This window comes from Salvelinus namaycush, chromosome 25 (genome assembly GCF_016432855.1).
Source record: "Salvelinus namaycush isolate Seneca chromosome 25, SaNama_1.0, whole genome shotgun sequence".
Lineage (NCBI taxonomy): Eukaryota > Metazoa > Chordata > Actinopteri > Salmoniformes > Salmonidae > Salvelinus > Salvelinus namaycush.
In genome coordinates this window covers 1,499,999-1,522,965 of record NC_052331.1, presented here as the reverse complement: position 1 = coordinate 1,522,965, position 22,967 = coordinate 1,499,999, and the positions used below count along the sequence as shown (strand labels likewise).

The following is a 22,967-nucleotide window of genomic DNA, read 5'->3' as shown; positions in this document are numbered from 1 at the left end:
CTGGACACTGACCAAACTGGACTGTGTGTTTGTGTGTTCAGTAGCTCCATCAGGTGACAGCACTCTGGGGAGGGACTGGGACATCCCTCTGGTTCTGGGGAGGATAGAACCAGTGCTCTCTGGAGTCCTTAGGCGGTGCTGCTGCTCCTGAGCCCACCTCTCGCCTTCCCCATCCGACAGCTGCCTCCCCAGCCCCACCGCAGGCTTCCACTCCTCTGTGCCCAGGCTCTGGCACTTCCGCTCCCCAGTCACCCCAGTCACTACCCTCAACTGTCTAGGAGCCGCATCGGCCTCTCTCAGCCAGGAGATGGAGGTGTCTTCCCATCGCTGCTTCTGCTGCTTCTGCAGCTTCTCCCTCTCTCCCCTATGGTCCTCTTCGATCAGGGCCTGTGGTCGCCATGCCGCCTCAGAGGCCTTCAGAAAGCCAGCGGATGCTCTCAGCTCCCGGCCGTCTGCGTAATCCAGGAGGACGCTGAAGTCCTGGCCTCTCCTCCTCCAGTAGGAGACATCCCTCTCATCCAACTGCTCTCTTCTCTCGATCTGCTCAAAATAGGTTACGCTGGGCGCGTCATAGAACCTGGAAAGAGAAGAATGCACAATTCAGCGGTAGGGTACTGAAGTTATTAGTTCATTAATAGAAAAAATGTAATATTCACAATAAATCAAAACATATTATAAACCGCAAACATGTTGTAACACTAACAACCTGGATGTATGATTATTTGGTTCTTGCACATGAACATAAATGGCAAAACTGTGGCTAGGTTGCAGTGGTAACACCAAAAAGAATGAAACTCTCAAAGTATTTTAGGTTGCAGAAGCTTGTTTAACTGTGATGATACAATGATGACCAGCATGCCATGATTTGATGCAGTATTGATAATTGTGACATTTAAAATGCTGGTATCTCTGGCTGGTATCTCTAAGCTGATGTTTTGGCTTTGGGGGTGAAGAGGTACTGCAACCCACATGGCCCCCGATTCGCCTATATGACTCTGGTCCTAAGTAGTGCACTGTATAGGGAATAGGATGTCATTTGGGACGAATCCCAGCTTTCTGAATTAAGGTCAGCGTGTGTTTTAATATGCAGATCATATTGCAGCCGCCGTACATTTTAATGGTATCTTCAAGGGAGTTGAGAGCCTCTGACTCAAACGCTTCCATCAGATACGTGTGCTGTCTGGCTCTCCCCTCTTGGGTCGGAGATGGACAGTCTGATTCCTACGGTAATGTCCAAAATGGCACCCTATTCCCTATATAGTGCACTACTTTTCACCAAGGCCCATAAGGCTCTCTCGTTAAAAGTAGTGCACTATGTAGGGAAAAGGCACTGCCTGCCTGCCCCTGCTGCCACTGCTAAGCGCGCTTCAAGTCTGAGCAAGAAATTATTGACTTGTTTATAAATGCCAGTTCCCCATCACGTGATGTGACCATATGCAGAGTGACAGACAACTCCATATTCCTATTTCTTATCCATTCAATCCAATTCAGGAGACTTGGCTACAGTGGGGCTTGGGGACAGTGGGGTGGGGAACCCTAATCCCTATAAGTAGTGTACTATATAGGGAACAGTGTGGCATTTGGAGCACAAACTTCATTGTATCGCAGCATCTGGCAAGACAAGGCAGTGGTGCAGCAGCCTCAGTGTTCGTTCTGCAGCTCTGGAAGGAAGGAAACGGGAAGGAAAAAAACATCCTCCTGCGCAATGTAGACTGAGTCGCTTGGCTTTGCATGCAATGCCGAAGGGCCCGGCAAAACAAAAAAAGGGAGGGAAGGTATGGTGGGGGATCTCAAAAGAGAGAGAAAAATAAAAAAAACTCACCCGCTATCCGTGGCGAGAGAATCGCCCAGGGGCTGTGCTAGGCTGTCACCTAGGTTACCGCTGACAGCTTCTTTTCTCCTTTGGTTCCTTTCCCCGCCGCTCTCATTGTCACAGCTGCCGGGGTAGCCCTTCGCCAGTAGTGCCTGCCTGCTGCTGCTGAAGACGCAGGCCCCCCTGTCTCCCGCCTGTTCATTCCCGTTCAGTGATCCACCACGACCAGATCTCTGGTTCTCTGCTGCTGGGATTTCGCGGTGGCAATCGGCGGCGGCGTGGCGCTGCTTCTCGTAAGGCGCGGTGGCGGAGGAAGTTGAAGAGGGGCAGGGGATGCTTGTCTTGGGCAGTTTGTATCCGTGAGAAATGAGGAGGTCGTCCACGCTGTACATGGTGGTGTGTGTCTGTCTTGGCAGCAGGAGGGCGAAGGTGTTTATGTTGTTCCTTATGCGCAGTGCTGGTGGTAGAAACCGGAGCACAACTGCTCAGCAGAGGCCATCCCTATGGGGAGAAGATAGGTAACATTTAGCTAGCTTCAATAGCATAACTACCAATGATTGATATTTACACTAGATGTCTGACAGGGGGCGCTGTTTTGAAGCCACCGCGCTTCAAAACACTCCCCCACCATTGTGAAGCTATAGAAATGTATTTATTAGTGTCTACATTCTTTTTTGCCATGTCTATTCTATTACAGACACCTTAATGCATATTTCTTTTAGAATATTATTGCGAGCTAAACATAAAAATGTAAATATATAAACATTCTTCTTTGAAAGTAATAATGTTACAGTCCCCACTACAACAAAAACATATTTAAATACCTGCTATTTTGTACTTGAAACATTTATTAATCCTATCGAGCAGGGTTTCCCAATCTCGGTCCCGGGGCCCCCCCTGGGTGCACGTTTTGATTGCTCTACACAGCTGATTCAAACAACCAACTCATCGTCAAGCTCTGATTATTTGAATCAGCTGTGTAGTGCTAGGGCAAAAATGTGCACCCAGGGAAGGCCCCAGGACAAAGTTTGGAAAACCCTGCTATGGAGGACTGCTCCTTCTGGGTAGTGCCAATATGGCCTTCTGGTAGCTTCAAAGCCTCTCATTGGCCAATACATAGCATCAGTAGAATAGGGTTTGTATACATCATTGATAGCTACTTGCTGATGGTATGGAACACTAATGTATGTACACTACAGTGTATTTGGAATGTATTCAGACCTCACAAATTTTTCCACACTTTGTTATGTTACAGCCTTATTCTGAAATTGATTAATTTGTTTTCCCCCCTCATCAATGTACACACAATACCCCATAATGACAAAGCAAAAACAGTTTTTTTGAAATTTTGCAAATGTATTAAAAATAAAGAAGTGAAATATCAGATTTACATAAGTATTCAGACCCTTTACTCAGTACTTTGTTGAAACACCTTTGGCAGCGATTACAGCCTTGAGTCTTCTTGAGTATGACGCTACAAGCTTGGCACACCTGTATTTGGGGAGTTTTTCCCATTCTTCTCTGCAGATCCTCTCAAGCTCTGTCGGGTTGGATAGGGAGCGTTGCTGCACAGCTATTTTCAGGTTTCTCCAGAGATGTTCGATAGGGTTCAAGTCCGGGCTCTGTCTGGGCCACTCAAGGACATTCTGAGACTTCTCCCGAACTGTTATTTTTTATTTAACTAGGCAAGTCAGTTAAGAACAAATTCTTATTTACAATGACGGCCTACCCCGGCCAAACCCGGACGACGCTGGGCCAATTGTGTGCCGCACTATGGGACTCCCAATCACGGCCGGATATGATACAGCCTGGATTCATACCAGGGACTGTAGTGATGCCTCTTGCACTGAGATACAGTGCCTTAGACCGCTGCGCCACTCCTGCGTTGTCTTGGCTGTGTGCTTAGGATTGTTGTCCTGTTGGAAGGTGAACCTTCGCCCCAGTCTGAAGTCCTGAGCGCTCTGGAGCAGGTTTTCATCAAGGATCTGTACTTTGTACTTTGTTCCGTTCATCTTTCCCTCGACCCTGATTAGTCTCCCAGTCCCTGCAGCTGAAAAAGATCCCCACAGCATGATGCTGCCACCACCAGGCTTCACCATAGGGATGGCATTGGCCAGGTGATGAGCAGTGCCTGGTTTCCTCCAGACATGATGCTTGGCATTCAGGTCAAAGAATTCAATCTTGGTTTCATCAGACCAGAGAATCTTGTTTCTCATGGTCTGAGAGTCCTTTAGGTGCCTTTCGGCAAACTCCAAGTGGGCTGTCATGTGCCTTTTACCATAAATGCCTGATTGGTAGAGTGCTACAGAGGTGGTTGTCTTCTGGAAGGTTCTCCCATCTCCACAGAGTGACTCTGGAGCTCTGTCATAGTGACCATCGGGTTCATGGTCACCTCCCTGACCAAGGCCCTTCTCGCCGGCCTGCTCAGCTTCTTCCATTTAAGAATGATGGAGGCCACTGTGTTCTTGGGGACCTTCAACGCTGCAGAAATGTCTTAGTACCCAGATCTGTGTCTTGACACAATCCCATCTCGGAGCTCTACGGACAATTCCTTCGACTTCATGACTTGGTTTTTGCTCTGACATGCACTGTGAACTGTGGGACCTGTATATAGACAGGTGTGTCTCTTTCCAAATCATGTCCAATCAATTGAATGTACCCCAGGTGGACTCCAATCAAGTTGTAGAAACATCTCAAGAATGATCAATGGAAACAGGATGCACCTGAGCTCAATTTCGAGTCTCATAGCAAAGGGTCTGAATACTGTAAGGTATTTCCGTTTTTAATATATTTGCAAACTTTTCTAAAAACCTGTTTTTGCTTCGCCATTATGGGGTATTGTGTGTAGATTGATGAAGAAAAACATGAATTTAATCCATTTTAGAATAAGGTTGTAACCTAACAAAATGTGGAAAAAGTGAAGGGGTCTGAATACTATCCAAATGCACTGTATATGTAGGGGAGAACAAACAGGGGAGAGAGACAGGAACCAGGTAACATTCTGTCAAGACTGTCCCAAACGGTCCAACCTTTCGGTTACTGGCCCAACACTTTAACCGCTAGGCTACCTGCCGCCCACTACTTAGAGAATAGGGTGCAATTTGGTTATGGCATAGGGTGTCATTTGGGACACACAGTTTCAGAGCTTATGTCTGATTAGGTCACTGGAGGGCGGACAGTAGACTATTTGTATTTTGTACATGTTCCTGTTACGGCCAAGTTACACCAGGCACTACCTCTAGCGATCAAACTACCGGAGGTCAGTAATTTTCTTGAACCTAAAAGTAATTTTCTTCTAAAAAATATAATTAGTATATTATGTGAAAATGTATTTCCTATAATAGATTGAGCACTGAATAGAATGAATAGTAGTTTAGTGTGTTTCCAGTGTGTTGTTTCCAAAATGGCACCCTATTCTCTACATACTGCACTACTTTAACCAGAGACTATGGGTTCTCATCAAAAGTAGTGCACTAAATAAGGAATAGGGCGCCATTTGAGACGCAAACCTGTAACACATTCCTTTCAGTATTTATTGAATGGCTGTGTATTTTTTCTCTGTCTCTGACTGACTCAGCCAAAATCAATCTGTTTCCAGATTAGCACAGCAGGGGTTGCTATAAACAGATGCCGTTCAAAAACAAAGTTTTAAAATATATTTTATGATTTGAATACTTGTTGCTCTTCTTTCTGACAATAATTGTAGTGCCAGTCATTTTAATAATATTAAATTGTCTTGCCAGATAAAAGAAATGCCTCAATGTTTGACATGAAAGAAATGTATCAACTGAAAAGTGGGTTTTGTACAGTAAGAAACCTTTTGAATTACATCCCAAAACATTGTGTTTGTCCTGGTTGAGTGACTTGCAACATTGCTCGGGAGCAGTGTTCGGGAAGCTACTCTGAAAATATAGTTGACCAATTAGAAGTGAAGCTACGCTAAAGCTCCCCTTAAGAAAAATATAGTTTAATTAACTAAAGTAACTTGAAAAAGTAGTTCACTACATCCAAACTATGATCATATCTAAATATCAAATGTCATAGCATACAAATTGCAAGAACAGATCACTTTGGAGTCTGATTTTAACAGAATGTGTAATATAGTCTAGTAAACACAAACTATTTATTTTATTTTTTGTTTTTTTACCCCCTTTTTCTCCCTAATTTCGAACTTGTCTCATCGCTCCATCTCCCCAACGGGCTCCAGTCACCAGACGACTGAGGTCAGCCTATTGGCGCCCGTCCTGCCACAAGGAGTCGCTAGCGCGCAATGAGCCAAGTAAAGCCCCCCAGGCCAAACCCTCCTCTAACCCAGACGACGCTGGGCCAATTGTGCACCGCCCCTATGGGACTCCCGATCACGGCCAGTTGTGATACAGCCCGGGATCAAACCCAGGTCTGTAGTGACGCCTCTAGCACTGCGATGCAGTGCCTTAGACCGCTGCGCCACTCGGGAGTCCCCAAAAACAATGTTTCAAGTGAGAATTAGGCAGGTCGTGCCTACCCATATTTTCTTTTTACAAAGTAGTGTGTGTGTGTGTGTGTGTGTGTGTGTGTGTGTGTGTGTGTGTGTGTGTGTGTGTGTGTGTGTGTGTGTGTGTGTGTGTGTGTGTGTGTGTGTGTGTGTGTGTGTGTCTCTATAAACAGTAGGGAGGGCAAACCCGTTTTGGTGATTACTGGTAGATCATCAAAATAAATCAATCCCGACACATTTCTGGACCGATTCGGCAGTTTTGACCTCATTAGGTACAATACCGTTGGAAATGTATGTTGAAAGTTACATTTATATTCCTGAAACAGAAGTTTAAAATGATACTGTCGCTGCTTCCTGTTGACAAAACATATTAATGAATAGTCCAATGTCGAGACAAAAGTCTTGAGTGTCCTAATCCATAACCAATACGCAGAAACAGTTTGTGATATATTGAGAACATAAAATGTACCATCTACACGTACATGTGCAAACAATAGTAATCATATTACTTTGTATTTTTTTAAACGAGCACCTTAGAAACTGTACATGCACCCAAAAGCCTGTTTTGTCAAGTGGCAATAAATCACTCATCGAAAATGATAGCTGCTCTCTAGTGCTGTGACCCCCAGCGCGATGACAAAATCAACAGTACAAAACCAATTGCTTTTAAAGCAGATATTGATCTGCTTGACGCAATCGATCTTGTGTCATCGTGTTGACTATAAACTTTTATACTAACACCCCCAATCTGAGGTAAAAAGGATGTGCAATTCTACCCCAATTTGATGTGGTCAAAATGTCAGCTTGTGTAATGTAGTAACACATACTGTCCACATCATGGAAAGTGGCGCAATAAACATTAATTAGATATGGCAAAATAATTCAACATCTTAATTTGGGATGATAGCAAATTAAGCAAACTCACAGCTTTTTTTAAGAATCACATATTTTCTAACTAGTTTACCCATTTAGACATAAAAAAAAACTGCTCATGAGCACAATTTCACCAGGCGCTCTAGACGAGAGCATCCACGGGGTCTGTGCAGCAGGTTGAATGTTTGACGTCCCTACAAACAGCCTCGTTTGTCTGATGAATTAATTAGTGCATGTCGCAGACTCAGCCAGCCTGGAGATGTCAGTGGCATGGCTTATAAAGCAAAAAATGCTGTGATCCGGTTTAGATGTAAATGGTGGCTTGCCATTCAGTTTTCATGAAAAAGTCAGTACTCAAGGGACAAATTTCAAGTCAAAAGCAATATGAGTGCTTGGACAGGCCAATAATTACAATCCACTTTGAATCTATCCCATAGGGCTCTGGATCAAAAGTAGTGCACTAAATAAAGTATAGGGTGCACTTTGGGATGCACACTAGGTAAACTCTTTGCCAGCGACTCTCCAGGCTGACAGAATAGTTTCTAGGTACCCAGAAGATTAAAAGAGTTGCACTGTTGCGCTGTGATTACTACTGACAACATTGATGCTAAATGTTGTTACTGGTGTAATTACATTATTGCTACACATGTATAAGTGCAACTTAAAGGGGTAGTTCACACAAATTACAAAATGGTTGCCTGGCAGGTAGGAGCGTTGGGCCAGTAACCGAAAGGTTGAAACCGAAAGGTTGCTGTATCGAATCCCCAAGCTGACAAGGTAAAAATATGTTGTTCTGCCCCTGAGCAAGGCAGTTTACCCACTGTTCCCTGGCGCCGATGACGTGGATGTCCCTTAAGGCAGACCCCCCCCCCCCCCCCCGCACCTCTCTGATTCAGAGGGGTTGGGTTAAATTCGGAAGACACATTTCAAATAATGAATGCATTCAGTTGACAACTGACTAGGTATCCCCCATTCACTTTAAGTTAGCCTTCGAAGACAGTCTCCAGGTAAACTAAACCAAATCATGGATTGCTGTCTTACCCTGTCCATAGACTGCTTACAGGAAAACATGTTCTTTTTTTAGTTTCGGTGACCAACATTTTGATAACTAAGTTGAACTGTCCCTTTAACAGGACTACACACCATTTTTCAATGACAGCAACATGAAAGGATATTTTAACCGGTCCTACATGGCAACAGGTAACTGAACCTTATTCTGTGTTCCTCAATACAGGGTAGCACATTTACTGACTAAGACACCTGATTCAACTAATACGGGTTCGGTGATTACCCCAATCAGGTGTGTTGGTTCAGGGCTGGAGCAGAAATGTGCACACCCTGTGGGCCCCACGGGAATGGATTGAGAAACACTTTTCTAACAAGATCAACACTGCAAAGCCATCAGGGATGCAAACAAAAAACAAAGTGCACACCCTGCCACTTTTTTGGTTGAAAGATAAGGGATGGCGCTGGAGAAATGTATCAACGTAGCGATTCCAGATTGCTCGTTTTAAACTGTGTGTTCGAAAACAGATGGAAGCTGCTTGTTCGAAACAGATGGCTTCGGCCATAAACAAATGCACACAATTTCAAACCCAAAGCAGTGGAGAAGTCAGCAACAGATGTCCGTGTAGCACTTTTGGTAGGGCATCAAAACAACTCAAAGCTTCCATCCCAAATGGCACCCTATTCCCTATACACTACACTACTTTGACCAGAGACCTATGGGTCCTTCCCCTGGTCAAAAGTAGTGCACTATATAAGGAAAAGGGTGCCAGTTGGGACACAAATAAAGTCTAGTTGCTCATTATAAACAAGACTCTAGTTAGGTGGCGTAGTTGGTGGGGGGAAAAGGTAGCCACGGTGTGGGTTTAGTGTTTCATAATATAGTCATAGAATGGAGAAACATTTAACCTTCAAACTGTGGTTAGCAGGGCTGATTCATATCTGCATTTTCCTGATACAAGTTATTACAATTATTTATTATGCAGGAATAAATCTGTGGATACATCCCTAATGGCACCTTATTCCCCATATAGCATACTACTTTTGACAAGACCGCTATAGGCCCTGGTCAAAAGTAGTGCACTATAAAGGGAATGGGATGCCATTTGGGATGCACCCTTTCACTTTATCTTCATCTTGAACCAGAGGGACCACTAAGGGTCATATCACTGTACATTTTATGTACATCCACATAATTTCTCACTTGCCATGCACTATTTACATTACGTTTTTTCAGTTTCAGTCTACTTATAATTCCGGCAAATGTTCATGACCTCGAATTGACCTTGGCACATTCATAATTTAAAAAACATTGTATATGTCCCAAATGGCACCTTATTCCCTACCCTTTACAGAAAAAAACACATGCATTCATGCGATCACATGTGAAGTTAATGTAACATGTAAAGCAACGTGTGATGACGTGAAACTACATGTGAAAGCGTGACGACGTGAGGTGTTCCAAAAACACCTGTTTTGCACATTTTCCACATGTGAAATCATGTATTTTTTCTGTAAAGCAGTGGTCACCAACCGGTCGTTTGCGATCGACTGTTCAATCATCTCGGCATTCCTAGTCAGTCACCAAACATTTATGCAGACAAGCCAACGATAAAGGCTTGCTCTTTTACCGGGAGGGAACACTTGATTCAGAAACCCTGCGCAACGGGTAGGCAAAGTGTTCGCATTCTGAACCATTTAATTTGTCTGAAGGGACAAAACTCCGCCTACCTGGCGGACCAGGAGAACTGTGGCTAGATCAAACTTTTAAAACCATGATCAGAGAGAAACTGTCAAAGAATACAGCAAAGAGCTGTATGTTCAAGTTCATGCAGCACTGTCAACACTGTTTTTATAAAACGCACTTCTCCAGACTCCCGCGCTGAAGCTGCACTGGATTGGTAGCCAAGTGTATCGATTGCCCTGAATTTTTTTATGAACACTTCCTCATGTTTATTTTAATGTCAAGGAATATTTCACTTTCTCTGGTTATATGAACAACATGAATTTGTGCACGAGGCAGAAATAATGAAGTGCGACTCGAGTTTAGCCATGTTGATGATTAACTACCAGAGAGAGACCAAATCTATATGTGCTTGATATAATGAGCTAGGTATATGAATATATGTATATATGACAGCCACCAGCGGGAGGACGGTATCCCCTCTGGTCAGTCTCACCGGAGGAAAAGAGAGCAGGGACCATGAGAGGCAGACCCTCTTCTGCTCTCTCCCTCCCTCCGCTAAGACTGACCAACAGATGGCAGCTACCGTACCATTAGTCCAGTAAAATAAAATAAAAAGCTAATTATTTCAATTTATTTTCAACTATGCCTCACAAGTGATACAACAAGTGATATATTTTGTTATCAAAGCTCGAGTTTTGAAATATAATATGGTCAGAGAAGAACAATATTGGCAGGCCTAGAATATAGCCAATATGCTGTGCTAATGTATTAGCACTACTGTACAAATTTCATTCCTACAGACTGTTTTTATTAATGTTGCATAGGCTTACATTTTCCATGTTGTTGTTTTTTTATCTGAGCGGTAGAGCTCGGCTTGCTTTTTGACTGCGAAAGTGATCTTGACTCAGAAAAGGTTGGTGACCACTGCTGTGACCACTGCATATAGTGCACATAGGGCTCTGGTCAAAAGTAGTGCACTATACAGGAAACAGGGTGCCATTTTGGGACTCACTTTATGAGTCTCTAGTAAGCACCCCAAAGGTGGCACTTGAGGTAGAACTTTGAGTAAATAAATAAATAACATCTCCAACATCTAAAATAGCCTACATGCCCTTTGATGACTCCAGGCCCCTTGTGTGTGGTGTCAAAACAGCTGAAGCACCTGCTGCCTGCTTCCTTCCTGACACCCACACACTGCTTCAGCCTGCTTCTCTACAATAACACACACAATATCTCAAGGGTTTCCATTGGAAACCAGCACACACACCAGGCACAATGTAGAAGAGTAAATATGGCAAGTCTAAATTGACACAATGGAAAGTAGATGCTCAATTACTCTCTCTCTCTCTCTCTCTCTCTCTGCTGCCATGGTCAAACAAGCCAACAGACCAAACAAAGTGTAGCCTACAGAGAGAAACTAGTTTTGAGGAGCTGAAGGAGAGATGTGGCTATATTGAAACCATTCAGTAACTGCATCCCGGATGGCACCCTATTCCTTATATAGTGCACTACTTTTAACCAGGCCCTAGGGCTCTGGTCAAAAATAGTGCACTGAAATAGTGCACTAAACAGTGCCTCGTTGAGCAAGGTCACTACTGAAAGAGGAACGCCATGCAAACTCCAGCAGAAAAGGCAATGGCATATGGTACAGACTGATACCCTGACTGATTCAATGCATGCAGGGTAAAATGGCAATGCTGAGGTTGCCAGAGTTACTGTCTGCTGTTGACCTGGCACACACCTCTTCCTCCCCTCCCCTCCCCTCAGCTCACCTGGCTATGTTGAGTGAGGCCCCACTGTTGCCAGGTTTGCATCCCAGAATGGCATGGGCGCTGGTCAAAAATAGTGCACAATCTAGGTAATAGGGTGCCATTGGGGACGCAGGCCTTGCAACACCATGCATCCTAACTCTTACCTTATGATGGAAATCTACCATGCCGTTTTATTGGAGACCTAAAAGTCAAACAGGCCTGTATACCGGACCTACGGCTTAGGCGGGTTTATGAACTTTGCCATCTAAGTTGAAACCCAGTATTTATGTTTGGACCTTTTCCTAGATATTTGACTCCACATGCCTCTATGGAGGCATTATCATTTGAAACAGATAAGGCCTACTATATCCCACCACTGCCAATCAATAACAGATCCTGCTACTATGTAGACTAGGTAGATACAGTAGACTACGGTATGACCTACTCTATAGAACCTTGCTATAATGCAGTGTTAACTGATACAGCCTATACATAAAATTGACCTGTTAAGAATGATTTCTCAAGTCTGCTTTGCACTCCACAGAAAACACATTGCTTTAGACTGTAGGCTATAGGTTACTGCAGGTAGGCTATATAGGCTACTAGCGCCTATGAGAAGAAAAAAAGATCGATACTTGCAAGTTGAAAATGTGAGCGGTCGTGCATTGACGAACAGTCGTTAGCCAAAATCATAACCCCATTGCAATTGTACATGCTCCCCGAAATACACCCATCATGTTATAAAATACACATTCAGATCTCGCCATCAACCGTTGTTAAATGTTAATTCACCAAAGGGTGAACATTTTCCGAGTGCAAATTTAAAGCGCCGTTAATTTTAAGGCTTTTGCAGATGCGTCTTAGCTGACTGTGTGTGTATTTACCAAGACTCAAACAGCCACCCTGCGCTACCTTGTACGTGAAGCAAAAATAGACAGCCCCTCCCCTGAAAAAAACAACATCTGCATGGTAAATAATACTCCTAGTATACAAAAAACGCATACATATTTGCGAGATCGTTATAAACGCTTAATGGCATAGATACGCATCCTACCTGGAAGATGTTTGGCGCGGCGGTTGCATTTCCCCTGCGCCCAGCTTCAGTCGCTGAGAGCACTTCACAGCCCTTCTGCTGAGCATGCCTATAACGATAGGGGAGGACGCGTTGCCAGGGTGGAGTGTGTTCTTCTCACGCGCTAAACCAGCCGCTACACTGTGCGTTCGTTGTTCGTTAAAAAGGGATTTCAAAATGGTTTCTTCCAAACTGTGTAATAACTTTTTTGATTCTTGCCAGAGGCAGCAATAAATGTTTCCCATATCATTGTGTGTTTATATTGAAATACATTCAGGTACTGTGTATACATGAGTATACATGATGGGTATACATGGGTATGCACATACACATACAGACAGGGAGCACACCGCATACTAGCCACAGCTAGGGCACCTTGCCCATGTAACGTGCATCCCAAATGTCTGTGTCCCAAATGACACCAATTCTTACTGTCCCAAATGACATCCATTCCCTATATAGTACACTACTTTTGAACAGGTCTGGTCAAAAGTAGTGCACTATACAGTATAAAGAATAAAGTGCCATTTATGAACTATACTGCCACTGAAAAACAATACAATGCAACTTCATCTTCCAATCAGCAGTGTAAATGTGTCCTTTTGCTCTCTGATGTTATTTCCGATCGCACACCGTAAAAGTGGGGAAAATAAAGCTTTTCTTTTCTGATGACTGGATTGGAAGTCCTCCATCCCCTCCCTCTGCTATTTACTGTAGGCCTACGTTGTCTTAGCTTGCATCACAAATACCACCATATGCTCTACACAGTGCACTACTTTCGACCTACAATTTTGACCTACTATTAACGAGAGCCCTGGACAAAAGTAGTGGACTATATAAGGACTAGGGTTCCATTTGGGATCCACACTGTTTCTATCTGCCTTCAGAGCTTTACAGTAACACTTGGTTGGTCTGTAATAAAAACACATCTTTCAGAGAGCGGTGAGGCTGTCATGGCACACACGGGTTCCCTCTAAGTGCAGTATGTCACAGTTGGCACAGGAAGGAAGGTCTGAACAGAGTGCATTTAATTAACCAAGCTGTCTTGGCATTGGACGGGAGGGGGGGACACTCACTGGCGAGTCATCACCATCCGCCATGCACCACCAAGGGCATGTTTCAGCTCTCTGACTGCCATACAGTTACAAATTAGCACTGAGGGAACATGCTGCTGTGCTGTCTGTGGAAAACTGGGCTCTGATAGTACATGGTTTTTTATGAATGTTGTCAGTGGTAGTACAGTGCCAGTCAGTAGTACAGTACCAGTACTGTTCTCAGATGAGAGGAATATAATGTACTGTAGAGAGGATATGTTAGTCTCTTCTCTTACTGTAGAGGGTCCAGTAGTCTTTGTTTTTACTTTAGAGAGGGTATATTAGTCTTTTCTCTTACTGTAGAAAGGGTCTAGTAGCCTCTTTTCTTACTGTAGCGAGTGCGTATTAGTCTTTCACTTGTATATTTGGACTCATTGACTCCATGATGATGGATGTATCTGAAATGGCACCCTATTCCCTATATCATGCACTAATTTAAACCCTATGGTCCCTGGTCAAAACTAGTGCACTACAAAGAGAATCGAGTGCCATTTGGCGGTTAGGCGATGACAAGCAGCCGTATCTCCCGCCACAGGAACCACCAGGCTCCGAGTGAGTGCTGCATCATCTCTTCCAGCACTTTCAAATACTTTGAGTTTTTGCTTTGCCCTGCCTGGAGTGCCAGATAAGGTAGGGTTTACAGATTTGAAACTATTCTATTGGTTATATTGTGCCAGTAAAGCTCAAACCAGCTCAAAGTATTTGAAATGTTTTGAAATAGTATTTGAACTCAGGTCTATACTGCTAGCTAGCAGTGTTTGACTCTGTAACAGGAGCATATCATTAAAGTACAGAGGGGAAATCGTTCAGCCTTACCCGTTTCCTGCCACATGGCACAATGTCTGGCGGTCCATGGGTGCTTTAACCCTAACTGAAGCCATGTTGGGCCTATTTTAGAACAGAGGGTTGATTTACAGGGTAATAAAATCCTTTCAATGCAAAATTACCACTTCTGATTAATGGGAAGTTTATATGTTGAAACGCAAAGCCAAAAGAGCACTTGGGTCTTATGGAAGTTGTATAAGACTGGAGACACAATATGTGACCCAAAAGGCAAAAACCCAAAACACCAGTCTCAACGTCAACAGTGAAGAGGCGACTCCGGGATGCTGGCCTTCTAGGCAGAGTTCCTCTATCCAGTGTCTGTCTGTGTTCTTTTGCCCATCTTAATCTTTTCTTTTTATTGGCCAGTCTGAGATATGGCTTTTTCTTTGCAACTCTGCCTAGAAGGCCAGCATCCCGGAGTCGCCTCTTCACTCTTGACGTTGAGACTGGTGTTTTGTGGCTACTATTTAATGAAGCTGCCAGTTGAGGACTTGTGGGGCGTCCATTTCTCAAACTAGACAGTTCAGTCAGTTTGAACGATAGTATAGATTTATGATTGGATTGTTTCTCAAACTAGACACTCTAATGTACCTGTCCTCTTGCTCAGTTGTGCACCGGGGCCTCCCACTCCTCTTTCTATTCTGGTTAGAGCCAGTTTGCGCTGTTCTGTAAAGTGAGTAGTCCACAGCGTTGTACAAGATCTTCAGTTTCTTGGCAAATTCTCGCATGGAATAGTCTTCATTTCTCAGAACAAGAAAAGACTGATGAGTTTCAGAAGAAAGTTCTTTGTTTCTGGCCATTTTGAACTTGGTTGTAATCGAACCCACAAATGTTGATGCTCCAGATACTCTAGTCTAAAGGCGGCCAGTTTTATTGCTTCTTCGATCAGAACAACGGTTTTCAGCTGTGCTAACATAATTGCAATAGGGTTTTCTAATGATCAATTAGCATTTTAAAATTATAAACTTGGATTAGCTAACACAACGTGCCAGGAGTGATGGTTGCTGATAATGGGCCTCTGTACGCCTATGTAGGTATTCCATTCAAATAAAATCAGCCGGTTCCAGCTACAATAGTAATTTACAACACTTACAATGTCTACACAGTATTTCTGATAAATGTTATGTTGTTTTAAAAATGGACAAAAAAATTGCTTTTCTTTCAATAACAAGGACATTTCTAAGTGACCCCAAACTTTTGAACGGTAGTGTATCTAGAAGTAAAGGAGACTATAGAAATAGAGCTGCCATTTTGTTTTTTGCTACAAATAGTTGGTAGAGCCGTGTGGTTTATCTAGTTGATAGACAGTTTTGGACCCCGGAAAGGCTAACATTAGAAACTATCATCACATAAGTACCACATAAGTACCCCCCCCCCCCCCCCCCCCCCTTAAAAGATTTAGATGCACTATTGTAAAGTGGCTGTTCCACTGGATATCATAAGGTGAATGCACCAATTTGTAAGTCGCTCTGGATAAGAGCGTCTGCTAAATGACTTAAATGTAAATGTAAATGTACCATATAATATGGAGACCATCGTTGTCTCTCAAATGGCACCCTATTCCCTATATCATTGTTTCCCAATCCTGGTCCAAGAGTACCCCCAACAGTACACACTTTTGTTGTAACCCTGGACAAGCACACCTTATTCAACTTGTCAACTAATCATCAAGCCCTCAAAGAGCTGAACGAGGTGTGTTTATCCAGGGCTACAACAAAAATGTGTACTGTCAGGGGTACTCAAGGACCAGGGTTGGGAAACAATGCCCTATATAGTGCACTACTTTTGACCAGAGCCCTATGGACCATGGGGTCAAATCCTTCTCAAATGAGTGCTCGTTGTTACAAATGGGGATAAATGTCCCGTGCAAAATAAAGTACACTCCAGTTGCCCAAATCATGGGGAAACTACCAAAGAACTAACTTGTACTATGAAGACATAACAAAAAGACAAGGGGTTTTATTCCTTGACGTGGTAAATACTTTTGAGGACACCCACTGTCTGGTACTGTATACACGGAAGTATAACACAGTAATATATGTCATGTATTCAAGACCTTTTAAATTGTCACGACATAGTTAATCAAAGAATGAGCACTCGGGTGAGAAATGTCCCACGCATACAAACGTAATTCCATCTAGAGTACTGTACAGATCGCCACCAACCAAACAGCACCAAAGTTCTGTTACCAGTTGGAATTCTGTGACTCACTGGCATTCCTTGGAGATAAGCCATGGGAGGGGGAGATAGCAGTAGCATCCCAAATGGAAGCCTATTCCCTACATAACGCACTACTTTTGACCACAGGCCCGATGGTCCCTGTTCAGAAGTATTGCAGTGCATAGGTGCCATTTGGGTCGGGACACAGCCAGTGAGAGGTTGAAGTGTCCCCAGAAGTGATGCATTTTTCTCTCACAACCGGCACAGCTAAAGCAAAGCAAAAATCTCCCAAAATCTCAGATTCAAACAGAGACTTTCCTTACTTCATTCCACAAACAGAAGCATACATTTCCATTGCTCTTATAGCTTTGGCCTGGCAGGGTTCACACACATTGGCCTCTCATTATGAAATGTAAGTAGTGCCTGTGAATGGAAAGTATGGGGTTGTGGAGCACACAGGGGACAAATAATAGAAACCAGACTACTGGCAGATGGGCAGTATTTTTTTTAATGGAATTGGGATTGAGAGCTCTTTTTGTGGCATTATCTAAAGAGCAGAAAGACTAAAAATCATTCATGGGTACATTATGAGTCCTCACTTGTGTGATGCTTCCACTACCCTAAAAGAGGGAAAATTGCAAAGACCCAGAGTTAGGGCCTACTGTCGGTAAGATTGACTTTAGAACTGCAATATGGTTTACCAAATAAGCTTTTTTGTGGGTTTCATGAGTCTGTGCTCAAGGCTTAATGAGACAGCGACTGAGGATCCAAAATGGCACCCTTTTCCCTTTATAGTGCACTGCTTTTTACAAAGGCCCATAGAGTGCCATTTTGGATGCATACAGTATGTATAAGGAGTTTAAAGCCTTATGAAGACACATGGCCCTGGTATTCTTGTGTTAGTCCAGTTTCCTTTCAAAGCTCCACAAAAGGACAATCTCCATGGATAAATGCAGAACTCTTAGCTGTTCTGTATGTTACTTAGTGACCATAACTACACAACTCTACTGCTGCCGACTACCCTGACCATCTATCCCCTTCAAGCTCTAACTAAGGATACATTCTAAATGGCACCCTATTTCCTAGAGCCATAGGGTTCTGGTCAACAGTAGTGCACAATACAGGGAATACGCTTGGCATTTTGGACACACTCAAACTTAGTGAAACCCACTTCCTCTCATCATAATACTGTAATAGTTTATTAGATAATGACAGCAGGGTTTGCATGCCAGCTATTATAATATATTTTATTTGGCGGATGGCCTTCCGGGTACTCAAGAACATTTAAGAGGCTCAAAGTAATTTGTTAAACAGTATATGATAATTATATTACTCTTTACAACACAGCTGCATTGATCCCACTAGGATGAGAATGTAAACACTTGTTAAATGTATCCCTGTTGCCCCTCGATACTAACTGTATTCATGGTAACGACGGGGAAAGGACTGAACTGTTTGTGTACTTGACTAAACTGTTTTAAAATCAAGATTCAAAGAAATGAATGCATGCATGCATGAACGAGGTTTCATTGTTGTTGATCTCAGTCAAAGGGAGAAATCTTACGTAAAAAGGGTGGGTCTGAGGCATAAATATGATGTACATAAAATCAGACAGATACTAAAGATGACCATTATATCAAAATGTGCATCCCAAATAGTTACTGGGAATTCTGCAGACCCCTCTTTGACCATCTAGTCCTCAGAATTCATTGATCCTCTCCTCTGCCATATTCTGTCCTCTCCCTGACCATGACCCCCTGTTGCCTAGGAAACAGCGGGGACCTCACCATGCAAGGCAACAGGCCTGAGCTCTTTAGTGCCACCTTGCGGACAAGATAGATTTCATCCCAGGGACCGGTGAAGTGGCAACTAAATCGGAATACAGTATTGAGCCCTATTTGTATCTCTTGTGACAACACCCATAGGGGGAAATAGAATTCACTCAAGCAAATGTATCTGACCTCACTTTTTCCAGAAGTTAAAATGATGCTACAACTACGGATGCATTGTCCTATTCAGGACATTGTGGAATTTGTAAATAAATTGTCTTAGTTAGAAGACATTACCTAAGTTATAAAAGCAACCATAGCAATTAGGTACTGTTATAACACCTTTATTAATTTGAGCTTAAGAATATACACACGAAATTAAATACAACTCCAAAAAAAGAAAAGTAGTAAACAACCGCAATCCCTCAATGCTTAGAGTACCACGATTTTTTCGTTCAAGGCGATCTGGGCTTGAGTCAGATTCGATAGATAGGTCACCATCAACAGGTCCTGCAAATAGTAAAAGGTATACATTTACACAAACGCCATGAGGACAAGGGACAAACACAGTATGTACTAGAGCTGTTCAACTGAATCAATTCTATGTGCCGAGTGTCTCAGAGTAGGAGTGCTGATTTCAGAACAGCTCCACGCAGTCCATGTAATCGTATTCATTCATTGAAAAAGCCTAAACTGATGCTAAATCAGCACTCCTACTCGGAGACACTTGATAAATACAGGCCCAAATCCAAAGGAGGCATACTCACGTTGATGTTGGAGTTGAGCATGGTCTCAAAGTCCTCTGCTGTGATCTTAGGAACTTTGTTGACCAGATCCATCAGGTAACGTCCAACACTGTTATCTGCTGTCTGTTTACCAGACTGAAACAGCCACAGAGAGAAAAGTGTTTCAGAAAACTAAGCTATGTAATCGTTGCTGTAAACACTACCCAGAGCCATCTATAACATATCATGCAACGGGCACACAGATCACTCCAATAGCAATGCAAACAGAGACTACTGACTGAGAACCCGAGCACTACGGGCCCTAGTCAAAAGTAGTGCAGTACATAGGGAATAGGGTGCCATGTGGCATCGCCATTTATAGGCTCTGTGTATGTACTCACCAACACATCCTCTATGTAGGTCAGTACCGTGGCCAGCATGTCCTGAACCCGGCCAGCAGCCCCGCCAACCTGGCAGAGGTCAGAGGTCAGCCCATTGGTGGTGTTAGGAGCATCTCTCGTCCTCTCGAGAAGGTCAACTGGAATATAAAGACCATTATTTACCATTTATCAAGGAGTGTTACATTTCCCCCCCCCCCCCAATTAAACATATGACATAACAAATAAACAATGTCCAATAAAGGCACAAATTGGGACATAGAAAAGTTAAATGGATAGAAAACATGGCAAAGAGAGAACATTCTTACCGCCTATCCTCTCGGTGTCGTAATACTTGTATTTCACACTCAGAGGGGTGAACATCACACCGACTGTTTTTCCCAGCACACCCATCTGGGCACTGTCAGAGGAAACAAAGCAACGGAATAATTATTATAAATTTTACGTATAAAGCAGGGATTCTCAAACTTTTTTGAGGCCAGGGACCCCCTTTGTGAAAGCAAATTCACCAGGAACCCCCTCAATCAGAACAATTTGAGTGATATAAAAATATATCATAAAGGAGTTTTACTATGACTTCGTGCAGCGCATTTTTCCCCAAACTCATTTCCTGCAATTCTACACATCTTGTCACGGGCAGCGATGTTTTGTTGTTGCAGCTTTTAAAACTAATATCCAGCAATTCTACACATCTTACCATGAGGACAAGAGAAAACATTACAGTTTTAAAGCTTAAAATGGGGGAATATATTAATTATTGAGTTGAAAAATATATAATTGGTGGAGTACTGTGGATACCAATATCCTTGTGAGCCTCCCAAGCCCATGTTGCCCAGGGTTAAGAGCATAAAGTATAACATACAGTATGTTAAGAACTTATTGGATTTTATTACACCCTCTAAATTTATTCCAGAGATCCTTGGCCAAAATTTGTTATATCTGTCGTGGACCTCCTGCGGACCTATGAGAACCCATGTTATAGAACCACTTTTAACTACGTAAGGAATCTCAAAGCGAGAGGAAAAAAAGCAAACTAACGAAACAGCAAATGCAAACGTAGCAAAAAACAAAAAAACAAAGACGAGGGCAGGAAGTCAAGAGTTTAAGAAATCCTTTGCGTCAGCAATAGCTTCTCGGTGGACAAACAAGTAATGAGACAGAAGTGCGACTGGTTGAAGTGAAAGGTTGCGAGGGGAAGTCACTGACCTGAGGTAGGCGCGGATGTTCATCTTGCCACTCTGCAGGGCGGTGTCCACGGTCAGGTGAATGGGGTTTGTGGCCTCTCGGCTGTAGTACTCATGGATCAACACAGAGTGCTCAGTGATCTCAAAGCCAGTGGCATACCTGACGAAGGAGAATGAATTCACTTTAGAGCAGAGTTTTATCTCCAGCATAGGCTTTTGGTCACAACACCACTTTTTTTTTTTTTAGGGAATGTACCTATCCCATTAGATTGAATATCGGGTCATTCGTTGTTAGTACTGGCATGAGACAAAAGCTTTACTGGATGGGAATAGGAAAACATTGGCCTACTCACCATCCAACGATGACCTCGCTGGGTGACACCCTCTTATGGAGCTCATACATGTTCTTGGCAAACTCCATGTCAACAGCAACCTGTCGCCGTCACAAAGACTAGTGTCACTTCTGGTTTCACATGTGCCAACTTCACTCATTTCTACGTTACAGAGGTCGATAGGTGGCATCAGTTTCTACTTACCTCATCTTCAGACTCATTGTGGGGGACAGAGAAACAGTTGGTGACCTCAACAGAGTGCTTGTCAATGGTACCTTAGGAACACAAGAATGCAACAAGTTGTCATACTATTGTGCTTATGGGGACAAATAAGTTCAACTTATTAAAAACCATTCGTAGCGTAGATAAGCTAAAACGTTAGAATACTTGGTAAAGTCGTAAGTTAAATCAGCGCTTTTGGTAGCTAGTTAAGTAGCTATGATTGTCAAGATGTGAGATTGACAAGCACCCAACGAAGTGATGCTAGCTAGCTAACTAGCAACTAGCTAGCGAGACATACCGCTGTAGCTAGCAATTAGCTAGCGAGACATGCCGGATTCACTGCGCTTCGAATACATTTTCTTTACAGCTACTTTTCGGAGTAAATTTAAAGTACCAAGCAAGGTTCCGATCACACGACTCGCTCCCTCATTTCTCCGTTCGTATGAGTCCCCGATGGAGGCGAGAACGACAGGGTGAATTTTCACCACAGGTCCGTACACTGACATCTTGAGAAATAAAATAAAATATTACGCTTACGGTAGTTTTATATTGCAAGTATTAAAAGGTGCGTCACCTGCTGCATTGGAGGTCGCATTGCACACAGAGGCGACGCTATATTAAAAAACACTTATAATTACAGTAGTAGACTATAATACATGTGATTAACAATTAAATGCATCGGAAGACCAAATCATTTAGAAAATATTATCGATTCGTTTATTTTAAATGATGTTAGGCAATGTGGCTGTCCAGGAGAAAAACATTGTTTGTTTCACATGAAATTGATATGAATTAATTCATTCCAAAACGTCATCCTCCACAACACGAATACCCGTATAGCCTACTGCAAGCCTAATGAAGAATAGTGACGGTGATGACGACAGCATCCCCTCGACCGTGACGTCCATGATCTAACACCTGCACAACTTAAGTGATTCATACAACTCTATCGGACGCGGATCGGTGGTGCTGCTTGCACTGTCTGTACCCAATGATCTGTACAGCTGAACTGCCACCATCTTAAACTCTTTGAAAACAAAGTAGGAAAATACAATAATATGCTATTTGTCAATACTAAAGGGCTTTTTTCTATAATTAGCCCGCTTCCCATTGAGGATAACGTCTAAAAAAACAACAACAGTCGTTTGGTTGGGGTTGCCTTTGTTTACTGGTGAGAGAGGAGAGACTGAACTGATGCTTCGTCGAACACTCACCCGATCATCAGAGCTGATGGTAAACATAAAAAATGGGTAGGATTGAACCTAAGCGGACGATCTCCGAGGCTCACTGTTGGACCATCGACTCATCTATCTGTAAGGTCCTTATAAATAAAGTGATGGGATAAAATATATTAGGATAACCTTAAAGGTAGCGCTTTAGGCATCCATTTTAACATGAAACACGATGATTATTCATATTAGAATGACATTTGCCTGATTGCTGTTTTGTGTTCTTATAGCTATGTATTACAGAATACATTAAAAGTGACATTGTACATTTTCTGAGTAAGAATAGCCTTCTTACTCCGTTAAAATATTCCTGTAATTCATTGTGTCCCATAACAGACAGACAGACAGACAGAC

At 43.0% G+C, this 22,967-nt stretch overlaps 1 protein-coding gene across 1 annotated transcript; it reads right to left on the bottom strand.

The window, feature by feature from the left end:
- Positions 1 to 18,851: 18,851 nt before the first annotated feature.
- On the bottom strand, positions 18,852 to 21,903 carry LOC120020026 (eukaryotic translation initiation factor 3 subunit F-like). The gene is made up of 8 exons (XM_038963453.1): positions 21,779 to 21,903; positions 21,367 to 21,437; positions 21,184 to 21,263; positions 20,853 to 20,990; positions 19,955 to 20,046; positions 19,650 to 19,786; positions 19,291 to 19,404; positions 18,852 to 19,033 (listed from the first exon to the last, which is right to left on the bottom strand). Exons 1-8 carry the CDS (start codon positions 21,888 to 21,890, stop codon positions 18,956 to 18,958), a joined length of 822 nt encoding a protein of 273 aa, XP_038819381.1. The 5' UTR covers positions 21,891 to 21,903; the 3' UTR covers positions 18,852 to 18,955.
- Positions 21,904 to 22,967: the final 1,064 nt, after the last annotated feature.

Coding starts and splice junctions, on each gene's coding strand:
- LOC120020026 (XM_038963453.1), bottom strand. CDS start 21,890: ATGTCAGTGTACGGACCTGTGGTGAAAATTCACCCTGTCGTTCTCGCC. Junction 20,047..20,852: donor AACATCCGCGCCTACCTCAG/GTCAGTGACTTC, acceptor TTCCTCTGACAG/TGCCCAGATGGGTGTGCTGG. Junction 19,405..19,649: donor CCTACATAGAGGATGTGTTG/GTGAGTACATAC, acceptor TGGCTGTTTCAG/TCTGGTAAACAGACAGCAGA.